This window comes from Taurulus bubalis, assembly GCF_910589615.1.
Source record: "Taurulus bubalis genome assembly, chromosome: 3".
NCBI classification, from domain to species: Eukaryota; Metazoa; Chordata; class Actinopteri; order Perciformes; family Cottidae; genus Taurulus; species Taurulus bubalis.
Genome location: NC_136591.1, coordinates 43230530 through 43244482, shown reverse-complemented (window position 1 = coordinate 43244482; position 13953 = coordinate 43230530). Strand labels below are relative to the sequence as shown.

Here is a 13953-nt window from a genome sequence, read left to right as displayed (position 1 = left end):
AGAGGGTTCAGGTCTACAGAGGGTTCAGGTCTCAGAGGGTTCAGGTCTACAGTCTCAGAGGGTTCAGGTCTCAATGGGTTCAGGTCTCAGAGGGTTCAGGTCTCAGAGGGTTCAGGTCTCAGAGGGTTCAGGTCTACAGTCTCAGAGGGTTCAGGTCTCAATGGGTTCAGGTCTCAGAGGGTTCAGGTCTACAGAGAGCTGAAGATGATGAAGATGGTGATGATGATGATGATGATGATGATGGTGGTGGTCCTCTCCGGTGTCCTCTGTGATTCAGCTGAAGGTCAGTTTAAGTTTAAACTTCTGATGGTTCAAACAAACAAACAGCTTTTTTGTTTGTTTGTTTACTGACAGTCTGAACAACAAACAGTTTGTTTACTGACAGTCTGAACAACAAACAGCTTGTTTACTGACGGTCTGAACAACAAACAGTTTGTTTACTGACGGTCTGAACAACAAACAGTTTGTTTACTGACAGTCTGAACAACAAACAGTTTGTTTACTGACGGTCTGAACAACAAACAGTTTGTTTACTGACGGCCTGAACAACAAACAGTTTGTTTACTGACGGTCTGAACAACAAACAGTTTGTTTACTGACGGTCTGAACAACAAACAGTTTGTTTACTGACGGTCTGAACAACAAACAGCTTGTTTACTGACGGTCTGAACAACAAACAGTTTGTTTACTGACGGTCTGAACAACAAACAGCTTGTTTACTGACGGTCTGAACAACAAACAGCTTGTTTACTGACGGTCTGAACAACAAACAGCTTGTTTACTGACGGTATGAACAACAAACAGCTTGTTTACTGACGGCATGAACAACAAACAGTTTGTTTACTGACGGTATGAACAACAAACAGCTTGTTTACTGACGGTATGAACAACAAACAGCTTGTTTACTAACGGTATGAACAACAAACAGTTTGTTTACTGACGGTATGAACAACAAACAGCTTGTTTACTGACGGTATGAACAACAAACAGCTTGTTTACTAACGGTATGAACAACAAACAGTTTGTTTACTGACGGTATGAACAACAAACAGTTTGTTTACTGACGGTCTGAACAACAAACAGCTTGTTTACTGACGGTCTGAACAACAAACAGTTTGTTTACTGACGGTATGAACAACAAACAGCTTGTTTACTGACGGTCTGAACAACAAACAGTTTGTTTACTGACGGTATGAACAACAAACAGCTTGTTTACTGACGGTATGAACAACAAACAGCTTGTTTACTGACGGTCTGAACAACAAACAGTTTGTTTACTGACGGTCTGAACAACAAACAGTTTGTTTACTGACGGTATGAACAACAAACAGTTTGTTTACTGACGGTCTGAACAACAAACAGCTTGTTTACTGACGGTCTGAACAACAAACAGTTTGTTTACTGACGGTATGAACAACAAACAGCTTGTTTACTGACGGTCTGAACAACAAACAGCTTGTTTACTGACGGTATGAACAACAAACAGTTTGTTTACTGACGGTCTGAACAACAAACAGCTTGTTTACTGACGGTCTGAACAACAAACAGCTTGTTTACTGACGGTATGAACAACAAACAGTTTGTTTACTGACGGTCTGAACAACAAACAGCTTGTTTACTGACGGTATGAACAACAAACAGTTTGTTTACTGACGGTCTGAACAACAAACAGCTTGTTTACTGACGGTCTGAACAACAAACAGCTTGTTTACTAACGGTATGAACAACAAACAGTTTGTTTACTGACGGTATGAACAACAAACAGCTTGTTTACTGACGGTCTGAACAACAAACAGCTTGTTTACTGACGGTATGAACAACAAACAGTTTGTTTACTGACGGTCTGAACAACAAACAGCTTGTTTACTGACGGTCTGAACAACAAACAGTTTGTTTACTGACGGTATGAACAACAAACAGCTTGTTTACTGACGGTCTGAACAACAAACAGCTTGTTTACTGACGGTATGAACAACAAACAGTTTGTTTACTGACGGTCTGAACAACAAACAGCTTGTTTACTGACGGTCTGAACAACAAACAGTTTGTTTACTGACGGTATGAACAACAAACAGCTTGTTTACTGACGGTCTGAACAACAAACAGCTTGTTTACTGACGGTCTGAACAACAAACAGCTTGTTTACTGACGGTATGAACAACAAACAGCTTGTTTACTGACAGTATGAACAACAAACAGCTTGTTTACTGACGGTATGAACAACAAAAAGCTTGTTTACTGACGGTATGAACAACAAACAGTTTGTTTACTGACGGTATGAACAACAAACAGTTTGTTTACTGACGGTCTGAATAACAAACAGTTTGTTTACTGACGGTCTGAACAACAAACAGCTTGTTTACTGACGGTCTGAACAACAAACAGTTTGTTTACTGACGGTATGAACAACAAACAGCTTGTTTACTGACGGTCTGAACAACAAACAGTTTTGTTTACTGACGGTCTGAACAACAAACAGCTTGTTTACTGACGGTCTGAACAACAAACAGTTTGTTTACTGACGGTCTGAACAACAAACAGTTTGTTTACTGACGGTCTGAACAACAAACAGTTTGTTTACTGACGGTATGAACAACAAACTGTTTACTGACGGTATGAACAACAAACAGCTTGTTTACTAACGGTATGAACAACAAACAGTTTGTTTACTGACGGTATGAACAACAAACAGTTTGTTTACTGACGGTATGAACAACAAACAGCTTGTTTACTGACGGTCTGAACAACAAACAGCTTGTTTACTGACGGTATGAACAACAAACAGTTTGTTTACTGACGGTCTGAACAACAAACAGCTTGTTTACTGACAGTATGAACAACAAACAGTTTGTTTACTGACGGTATGAACAACAAACAGCTTGTTTACTGACGGTCTGAACAACAAACAGCTTGTTTACTGACGGTATGAACAACAAACAGTTTGTTTACTGACGGTCTGAACAACAAACAGCTTGTTTACTGACGGTCTGAACAACAAACAGTTTGTTTACTGACGGTATGAACAACAAACAGCTTGTTTACTGACGGTCTGAACAACAAACAGCTTGTTTACTGACGGTATGAACAACAAACAGCTTGTTTACTGACGGTCTGAACAACAAACAGTTTGTTTACTGACGGTCTGAACAACAAACAGTTTGTTTACTGACGGTATGAACAACAAACAGTTTGTTTACTGACGGTCTGAACAACAAACAGCTTGTTTACTGACGGTATGAACAACAAACAGCTTGTTTACTGACGGTCTGAACAACAAACAGCTTGTTTACTGACGGTATGAACAACAAACAGCTTGTTTACTGACGGTCTGAACAACAAACAGCTTGTTTACTGACGGTATGAACAACAAACAGCTTGTTTACTGACGGTCTGAACAACAAACAGCTTGTTTACTGACGGTATGAACAACAAACAGCTTGTTTACTGACGGTATGAACAACAAACAGCTTGTTTACTGACGGTATGAACAACAAACAGTTTGTTTACTGACGGTATGAACAACAAACAGCTTGTTTACTGACGGTCTGAACAACAAACAGTTTTGTTTACTGACGGTCTGAACAACAAACAGTTTTGTTTACTGACGGTCTGAACAACAAACAGCTGAACCTTGTGTTTCCTCTCCAGTTCTACATGAAGACATTAATCTTATTGGATGTTCAGACTCTGATGGAGAGAACTTGTACGGTCTGGATGGTGAAGAGATTTGGTTTGCAGACTTCAAGCAGAAGAGAGGAGTTGAGCCTCAGCCCAGTTTCATAGATCACATGACCTATGAAGAAGGAACTTATGAACAAGCTGTGGCTAATCTACAGATCTGCAAACAGAACCTGAAAATTGATCGTAAAGCCTACAAGGACTTCCCACTGGAGCGAGGTAGCGACCAACACTTTATACTTTTATACTGGGTATATGTGTGTATATATATACATATATTATTTTCAATGTGTCTTCAGCTGTTTAAACTCTCAACGTCTGACTTTCTGTTGTCAATAAAATAAACTTTATGGAACACAAACATAAATAACAGCATCAAGAAATATTGTATTGTTTGTTATCGCTGATGTTTCTTTGTATTTACACTTTGGACCAAACTTAGATTTGAGATATTTATTGTTGATTAAAAAACAAACAGCCAGCGTTCCTCTAGAACAACAACAACTAAAATCTACTCTCTTCTCATCAGTGAGCCACGCTGTTTGTTTACTAACAGGCTGAACAGAGTTCAGAGTGAGAGAACGTCCACAAAGACAACAACAGTCCTCTGAACACAGAACCTGCTGTTAGAGACTCCTGTTTACTAAACTTGACTTGAATATTAAAGCATGACTTCATCTGATGATCCTTCCTATGTTCAGATCCTCCTTCCAGTCCGATGATCTACCCCAGAGACAAGGTGGAACCCGGAGAGAAGAACGTCCTCATCTGTCATGTGACTGGGTTCTTTCCTACTGATACTACTGCTACTTGTACTGCAGGTGATACTATTGATAGTACTGATACCTGTACTGCAGATGGTACTATCGATACTACTGATACTTTTACTGTAGGTGATACTACTGCTACTTGTACTGTCGGTGGTACTACTGATACTACTGATACCTGTACTGCAGGTGGTACTATCGATACTACTGATACTTTTACTGTAGGTGATAGTACTGCTACTTGTACTGTCGGTGGTACTACTGATACTACTGATACTTGCACTGCAGGTGGTACTACTGCTATTCCCTTAAGTACTCATACTATTAATAAAAGGTGTTTGTGAGTTCTGCCTAGTATAATCCATAGCATCAGTACTCACCATCATTGTAACAATGTGTGTTCCAGCTCCGCCCTCCGTAGTTCTGAGCAGCATGACGCCCCCTGGTGGTAAACATTCGTCCATGTTGGTCTGCAGCATCTTCGACTTCTTCCCCCAGAAGATCAAGGTGAGCTGGACCAGAGACGGACTGCCAGAGACCTCTGGGGTCACTTCTACCGATGAGCTGGCAGACGGGGATTGGTACTAACAGGTCCACTCTCACCTGGAGTACACGCCCAGGTGAGTCCACCTCCAGGTCCAGCTCCAGCTGCTGTTGGGTCTAGGTAGGTCCAGGTCCAGTTAGCTCCTGGTCCTGTTAGGTCTAGGTAGGTCCAAGTCCAGGTCCAATTAGCTTCAGGCTCAGTTAGGTCCAGGTTCAGGTCCAGGTTGTGTTAGGTCCAGGTCCAGTTAGCTTCAAATCCAGATTCAGGTCCAGTTAGGTTCAGATTCAGGTCCAGGTCGCTTCAGGTCCAGGTCCAGAACCAGGATCAGTTAGGTCCAGGTCCAGTTAGCTTCAAATCCAGATTCAGGTCCAGTTAGCTTCAGGTCCAGGTCCAGTTGGGTCCAGGTCCAGTTCTCTGAGTGTGTGAGAAATCCTGATGTGTTGTTGTGCGTCAGCAGGTCTGGAGAGAAGATCTCTTGTGTGGTGGAGCACTACAGCCTCAGCAAACCTCTGGTTACCGACTAGGGTAAATACCTGTCTGTCTGCACACCTGTCTACCAGCCTCTTAACCTGTCTCTCTGCTAACCGGTCTACCTGTCTGTCTGCACACCTGTCTACCAGCCTCTTAACCTGTCTCTATGCTAACCGGTCTACCCGTCTGTCTGCACACCTGTCTACCAGCCTCTGAACCCGTCTCTCTGCTAACCGGTCTACCTGTCTGTCTGCACACCTGTCTACCAGCCTCTTAACCCGTCTCTCTGCTAACCGGTCTACCTGTCCGTCCTCAGACCCGTCCATGCCCGAGTCCGAGAGAAACAAGATCGCCATCGGAGCCTCAGGACTGGTCCTGGGTCTGACCTTATCTCTGGCTGGATTCATCTACTACCAGAGGAAGGCCAGAGGAGGTCAGAACAGGGCACACGCTGGTTCAGTGGTGGTTTACTTTAGTCCAGACTCAGAGACCAGGTCCACCAGAGGCTGGAAGTAGTTCATCTACACCCTCTGAAACCCGTCTGGTGTTAAAACCACATTCCAGAACCACGTTCTGAACAACGTTTCAGACCCGTTCAGTCTAGTTTTATTGATGAGGTATCTGGATTTGAGGCTGACCCCCGTCTGTTCTTCTGTTTAAACCATAAACAGGTCGGATTCTGGTCCCCAATAACTGAGTCCTGGCCCTGGCCCTGGTCCTGGTCCTGGTCCTGGTCAGATGGAAGGGAAAGCAGCAGCTGCTTCAACCCGCTTCATGCTTCCTGCTCAGCAGACTGAGTGCTGCCATCTGCTGGACCGACTCAGCACCTGATTCTCATGATCTGGACTCTGATACTCAGCTGGTCTAACCCTGATGCAGGACTGGACAGTGCTGGATCAGGGTTAGTCTGGACTCTGGTGTATCACGGCTGGATGTGAACTCTGCTTCTTCTACATGTGATTTGATTACTGTGTGAAATCAATATATCCACAAACTGACTCAATAACTGCTTTGAATCAGATATATTCCAGTTATTTAATGATTTGGGGCTCGTAGGTTGTGCGACTGTTAGATTTATATATTTTTACATTTTTACTGGAGTGAAATGTTTTCTAACCACAATAAAGAATCAGAAAACTCTGACTGTGGATTTATTGAACAAATGTTATCTATTCTATAATGTTACTATTAATCAACGCAAAGTATCACAGCATGTTTAGCTGCTCATCTCCAATGAAGCTAGACCAACAGCGGGTTAGCTTAGCATAAAGACTGAAAACGGGGAAACAACTAGCATTGCTCTGTCAAACGTAACACGTCCAGCAGCAGGGCTGCGTGAGTCTGGTGCAAAGAAGAACCACAATCTATCCACTCAGAGCTGAGGTCACCATACTTATTCACATATTTATATATTTATTAGAGCGCTGTCGTCTTCATGCAGACAGAAGCAACATCATGATCGTTGAGTATTCAAGTACTGTATCTAAGTACAATTTTGAGGTATTTGTACTTTATTTAGTATTTAAATTCACTACTACTGACAGCTGTAGTTACTTTAAGGTTTGACATTAAATCTTTAATTAAGCCCACACCCTAACCCTAATAACCCTAACCCCTAATCCTATTTATTGTTTGAGTTGTGTTTAGAGGTTGTACATCGGGATTATATATTATTGTAATATTGCCCTGATTTTTATGTTTAATTTGATACCTAACATGTTTTTTTCTTTTGGGGTGAGGGATTTATACCACCATGAACCCTAAGGCTCAACAGGTCATCAGATTTATCTGGTGGCCCTTTGGAGGGTCCCGACCCCGAGGTTGGGAACCTCTGGACAAAAGGACAGAACTTCAGCAGCTCCGGTGACCACGACCTGTGCATTGATCCATCGTGTTAGCAATCTAATATATAAATATAACAAGTATTGGGCACCGCTCATACAGACATCTTCAACCTGAAAGAGCTTCAACGATCTTCCTCGCAAACACACCTGTCATGATATATAGGATATATAGGAGCAAGGGGTTCTTTACACTCAACATAATTCCAACCAAAACTCAACATACCAGGTCAACTTTCCCCTGATTACAAGGTCTTCTTCCTCTTAACAGTTCTTAGTACTTTCCTGACTGGAGGGGTCCGTTGCCAGTCTGTTTCCCAGCTCCTTCTAGCCGTGTGCTACCTGCCTTCTGTCCTTTGTGAAGGGTTGGTGCAATTAGGTGGCTAGGCATTCTGGGAGATGTAGTGTAACCAGCTTGTTACCCTGCTGTTTGTCTCTTTGTTCTTAGACATCCGTTGTAAAGGCAAGTGATCCGTCACTAGAGTGAACTTCCTTCCCAGCAGGTATTATTTCAGGGTTTCCAGGACACATTTTATGACTAGGCACTCTTTCTTCACTGTGGCATAGTTCTTCTCTGGGCAACAACTTCCGACTCAAATACAGAACAGGGTGTTCCTCACCTTCTTTGGTCTGGGCTAGCACAGCGCCCAGACCCGCCCCAGGGGCATCTGCCTGGACCATAAACTCCTTGCTGAAGTCGGGGGCAGTAATGACCGGTTTTGAACACAAGGCCCTCTTCCGGTCGCCAAATGCTTCTTCTGCAGCCAGGGTCCACGTCACCATACGGGATGTTTCTTGAATGTCAGTTCTGTGAGAGGGAAAGTTATCATAGAAAAGTCAGGGATGAATCATCTGTAATGCTTTGCAAGGCCTCAAAAGGATCTCTCAGTCTTTAGCGTGCAAACTCTACCTGTGAGATCTCAGACTGCTGGACTACGTGCATCCTGCCTGAGTACACTCTAAAGAAGTTTCTCTGCAATATAACTATTGCATCTGCTGTGTTGGGTCCTACTAGATTGTTAGTCTGTACTGTCTGTCTTATCTGAACTGTCTAAACCGGGACCTTGCCTTGACTCGAGTGTCTCAAAACGCAACGAAACCAGCTAGTGTTAAGTATCTGTTCTGTAATCCACATATACTAGGGACTAATCTGTATTTAACTGTTTAACTTACTACTTTCTACTATTTAAACTGACCTTTGTCCTTGTATCAGTTCAGCAAGAATTAAATATTCTTGTAAAAAAGTCCTGGATTTCAGATAGCCAAATAACTCTTGTGGGTGTTTTGTAGGGGCTTTTATCCCATGACCTCATTGTAGGCTCTGTCCACAGTGTCTGTGTAAAATCTGGAGTCTTTGGGAGTAATATTAGAGATATTATTGCCATTTATGGGTGTAGTGAGTCCTGTGCTTTCCCTTGTCCTCATGTTGTCCCCAGTGTCAATTACTGGCCCCTTGGTGTCAACCTCCCCATCCCATGCATCATACTCCTTTTGTGGCTGTGTCTGTGCGATGTGGGAGTACATCTAAACATGGGTCTGGTTCTCCAGAGGCCACCTGAGCTGGTCACTTACCCAGGAATAGTGCTCGAGTCTGGGCATGAGTTCATCTAAACATGGGTCTGGTTCTTCAGAGGGCACTTGAGCTGGTCACTTACCTAGGAATAGTGCTTGAGTCTGGGCATGAGTTTGTTAAAAGTTGACGTTTTCTCTATGAATCATGATTAGCTAGCTGCAGGGGAAGCTGCTTGACAGCAACGTAATAGTATGTGACGCACATTTAAACAAATATTAAAACTTTATTTTTCATTTTTAGTGAAACAATATCACCTCAAACTCTTACTTTTTTTGTTTATAGCCTCAGGAAGCCGCAAAAGAGGGTCTAAAGAGCCGCATGCGGCTCCGGAGCCGGGGGTTTCCGACCCCTCGTTTAGGTAAATAATGTTAGAAGTAAGATTCCTCAATGTCAGTTCAGTTTGAAGAGGTACCAGAGGAGCAGCCAGAGGAGGATCCAGAGGAGGAGCCAGAGGAGGAACTAGAGGAGGAACCAAAGGAGGAGTCAGAGGAGGAGCTAGAGGAAGAACCATAGGAGGAGCCAGAGGAGGAACTAGAGGAGGAACCAAAGGGGGAGCCAGAGGAGGAACTAGAGGAGGAACCAGAGGAGGAGTCAGAGGAGGAACTAGAGGAGGAACCAAAGGGGGAGCCAGAGGAGGAGCCAGAGGAGGAACCAAAGGGGGAGCCTGAGGAGGAGCCAGAGGAGGAGACAGAGGAGGAGTCAGAGGAAGAACCAGAAGAGGAACCAAAGGGGGAGTCAGAGGAAGAACCAGAGGAGAAGCCAGAGGAAGAACCAGAGGAGGAGCCAGAGGAGGAGCCAGAGGAAGAACCAGAGGAGGAACCAAAGGGGGAGCCTGAGGAAGAGCCAGAGGAGGAGTCAGAGGAAGAACCAGAAGAGGAACCAAAGGGGGAGTCAGAGGAAGAACCAGAGGAAAAGCCAGAGGAAGAACCAGAGGAGAAGCCAGAGGAAGAACCAGAGGAGGAGCCAGAGGAGGAGCCAGAGGAAGAACCAGAGGAGGAACCAAAGGGGGAGCCAGAGGAAGAACCAGAGGAGGAGCCAGAGGAAGAACCAGAGGAGGAGCCAGAGGAGGAGCCAGAGGAAGAACCAGAGGAGGAACCAAAGGGGGAGCCTGAGGAGGAGCCAGAGGAAGAACCAGAGGAGGAACCAAAGGGGGAGCCAGAGGAGGAGCCAGAGGAGGAACCAAAGGGGGAGCCAGAGGAGGAGCCAGAGGAGGAACCAAAGGGGGAGCCTGAGGAGGAGCCAGAGGAGGAGACAGAAGAGGAGTCAGAGGAAGAACCAGAAGAGGAACCAAAGGGGGAGTCAGAGGAAGAACCAGAGGAGAAGCCAGAGGAAGAACCAGAGGAGGAGCCAGAGGAGGAGCCAGAGGAAGAACCAGAGGAGGAACCAAAGGGGGAGCCTGAGGAAGAGCCAGAGGAGGAGTCAGAGGAAGAACCAGAAGAGGAACCAAAGGGGGAGTCAGAGGAAGAACCAGAGGAAAAGCCAGAGGAAGAACCAGAGGAGAAGCCAGAGGAAGAACCAGAGGAGGAGCCAGAGGAGGAGCCAGAGGAAGAACCAGAGGAGGAACCAAAGGGGGAGCCAGAGGAAGAACCAGAGGAGGAGCCAGAGGAAGAACCAGAGGAGGAGCCAGAGGAGGAGCCAGAGGAAGAACCAGAGGAGGAACCAAAGGGGGAGCCTGAGGAGGAGCCAGAGGAAGAACCAGAGGAGGAACCAAAGGGGGAGCCTGAGGAAGAGCCAGAGGAGGAGTCAGAGGAAGAACCAGAAGAGGAACCAAAGGGGGAGTCAGAGGAAGAACCAGAGGAGAAGCCAGAGGAAGAACCAGAGGAGAAGCAAGAGGAAGAACCAGAGGAGGAGCCAGAGGAGGAGCCAGAGGAGGAGCCAGAGGAGGAGCCTGAGGAGGAGCCATAGAAGGAGCCAGAGGAGGAGCCAGAGGAAGAACCAGAGGAGGAGCCAGAGGGGGAGCCTGAGGAGGAGCCAGAGGAGGAGCCAGAGGAGGAACCAGAGGAGGAGCCAGAGGGGGAGCCAGAGGAGGAGCCAGAGGAGGAGCCAGAGGAGGAGCCAGAGGAGGAACCAGAGGAGGAGCCAGAGGAGGAACCAGAGGAGGAGCCAGAGGAGGAACCAGAGGAGGAGCCAGAGGGGGAGCCTGAGGAAGAACCAGAGGAGGAGCCAGAGGAGGAGCCAGAGGAGGAACCAGAGGAGGAGCCAGAGGAGGAGCCAGAGGAAGAACCAGAGGAGGAGCCAGAGGAGGAACCAGAGGAGGAGCCAGAGGAGGAACCGTGGGACCAGGAACCGTGTTGCTGGAGACGACCCGTGACGTCTGGAGTTGGAACCGCGGTCCTCCTAGAGCTGGCTGTAAACTTCTCCGCCATGGTGAAGAACGGTGAGACGCACCTGGAGACAGGTGTGCTGACTGGATAGATAGATGAAGTGTTGCTCAGTGGTTGTGTGTGTGCAGGTTTCAGTCCCAGACAGAGTCTGCTGTTCGTCAGCTGGGACGCTGGAGATTTCTGGAACGTTGGAGCGACCGAGTGGCTGGAGGTTCATATATATATATATATATATATATATATATATATATATATATATATATATATATATATGAATATATATATATATATTATACAATATGATCACATTAATATATAGCCCATGTTATGTGTTATTGGTTACCTCTTGAGGTTTTTAGACTCTGTTCCTCCAGTGAAGAGCCGATGGTTTGATTCCGGCCGTCGTTTTTGTATCCGTTCCACCAACAGAGTGAGACCTCTGTCTCAAAGATCTCCTCTTATTGACATGAGCGCATGAATCAGACGCTCACAGCTTTCATATACAATTTATTATTTCATTCAGAACTAATTATTTCATTACACAACAAGCCAGCCGTCCACCCAACAGCCTGTGTGTGTGTGTGTGTGTGTGTGTGTGTGTGTGTGTGTGTGTGTGTGTGTGTGCGTCACAGGCTCATAAATACTCAGATATAGTTTCATAAAGTGTTTTGTCAGTGCTCAGAAGGGAACGCCCCCTGTGTGTGAGAGATGAAATTACATCTTCAATAATTAGGATTATTTATATCATAATAATTATTAGAATTATTCACATGACCCTGATAATCAGTCAAAAAACCACCATCAGAAACCAGTTCAGGAGCATTGTGGGTAATGGAGTCAGGACAGACTATAGCCCCGCCCCTGGTCCCGTTCAGGAGCAGGGGATCATGGGGACTGTAGTCCAAAAGAGACCCAAAGAAGATCTGTAGCTGGGAATGGGTAATGTAGTCCTTTTGTGCTGAAGATATCTGTTGGTGGCACAATCCTTCACTGGAGCGGGGAACTGTGGGTAATGTAGTCCATAGACTTTTGCTCAAAAAGGGATGTGTTCAGTTTTCGGGTTGACGTCCCTGTTGCTGTTCAGCAAAAACTGTCCACCGCAACAGAGGGGATTGTAGGAGTTGTAGTCCAGACAGAAGGGATTGTAGGAGTTGTAGTCCAGACACAAGGGATTGTAGGAGTTGTAGTCCAGACAGAATGGCTTGTAGGAGTTGTAGTCCAGACAGAAAGGAATTCTAGGAGTTGTAGTCCAGGTAGAATAGATTGTAGGAGATGTAGTCCTGTCAGAAAGAGATTGTATGAGTTGTAGTCCAGAAGGGGGTTGTGGGTGTTGTAGTCCAGGCAGAAAGTGATTGTATGAGTTGTAGTCCAGAAGGGGGTTGTGGGTTTTGTAGTCCAGGCAGAAAGGGATTGTAGAAGTTGTAGTCCAGGCAGAAAGGGACTGAAGGAGTTGTATTCCCGTCAGAAAGGGATTGTAGGAGTTGTAGTCCAGGCAGAAAGGGATCGTAGGAGTTGTAGTCCAGAAGGGGGTTGTGGGTGTTGTAGTCCAGGCAGAAAGGGACTGAAGGAGTTGTATTCCCGTCAGAAAGGGATTGTAGGAGTTGTAGTCCAGGCAGAAAGGGATCGTAGGAGTTGTAGTCCAGAAGGGGGTTGTAGGAGTTGTAGTCCAGGCAGAAAGGGATCGTAGGAGTTGTAGTCCAGAAGGGGGTTGTAGGAGTTGTAGTCCAGGCAGAAAGGGATCGTAGGAGTTGTAGTCCAGGCAGAAAGGGATTGTAGGAGTTGTAGTCCAGGCAGAAGGGGATTGTGGGTGTTGTAGTCTAGTGTTTGATACTTTAAGCCCTGAATAGACTGTGTGTTTGAGCCCCATAGTTTTATTTACAGTCACACAAGTCTTTATGTACACTACACACAAACACGCTCACACACACACACACACACACACACACACACACACACACACACACACACACACACACACACATACCCACCACTTTCACATCACATAAATAAATAAATAGATAAATCATTAAATAAATAGGATAATATAAATACTTCAGTAGCAACTCTACAGTCCTGATTCATTCTGTACTGATACAACAGGATCAATCAATCTATCAATGAATGTCTCTCTGCATCTTCTCCTCTGATGCTCGTCGTCCTCCAGAAAGAAAAGAAAACGGTAAAAAGACAAACACCAGAGGAAGAGAAGGATGAGGAGGATGAGGGTGTTTCCAGTGAGATGGCGTCCATCGCTGGCTGCGGCCAATCAGAGTCTGTCGCGAGCTGGAACCCAGATGTACGGGCCGCTCTGCTCCTCGATGACCGCTTTGACCAGATGGTAGACCTCCTCGAAGCTGTCGCCGTGCACGATGGCTGCACACACACACACACACACACACACACACACACACACACACACACACACACACACACACACAGTTAACATCATCAATCTGAAACCAGAACATTGGTCTCAGCTGCATGAAGATGTTTTTACCTGTGAAACACTCGAGGAAGTCTTGTTCTAGTTTGACGGCTCGATCCAGAGCTTTCCTCGCCTGATCCTCCGACAGACGCTTGTTCAGATCCCTGCACACACACACACACACACACACACACACACAGACACACACACACACACAGTGTTCCTAATATAGCAAATCATTTTTTTAACTGTCCAAGTGAAACATTAGTGCGAGCGTCTCATCACTGATGACCTCACTGATGACCTCACTGATGACATCAATGATGACAT

The 13953-nt window shown here is 45.5% G+C and overlaps 1 protein-coding gene and 1 pseudogene across 3 annotated transcripts in view; one reads left to right on the top strand and one right to left on the bottom strand.

Moving 5' to 3' along the window:
• The first annotated feature begins 211 nt into the window (after positions 1-211).
• On the top strand, positions 212-5976 carry LOC306734547 (annotated as a pseudogene). The gene is made up of 6 exons (XR_013771261.1): positions 212-283; positions 3649-3897; positions 4380-4499; positions 4852-5065; positions 5447-5514; positions 5777-5976. The product of XR_013771261.1 is annotated as an uncharacterized misc_RNA (transcript).
• A 7488-nt stretch (positions 5977-13464) lies between these two features.
• The window catches only part of dlg4b (discs, large homolog 4b), a gene marked incomplete at both ends in the record, with an annotated part of 32954 nt that continues 32465 nt past the window's right edge, over positions 13465-13953 (bottom strand). For both annotated transcript variants that reach the window (XM_079215380.1, XM_079215381.1), the window contains 2 exons: positions 13465-13571; positions 13696-13787. In XM_079215380.1, the coding sequence (XP_079071506.1) occupies positions 13465-13571; positions 13696-13787 (199 nt within the window). The remainder of the gene's footprint in view (positions 13572-13695; positions 13788-13953) is intronic.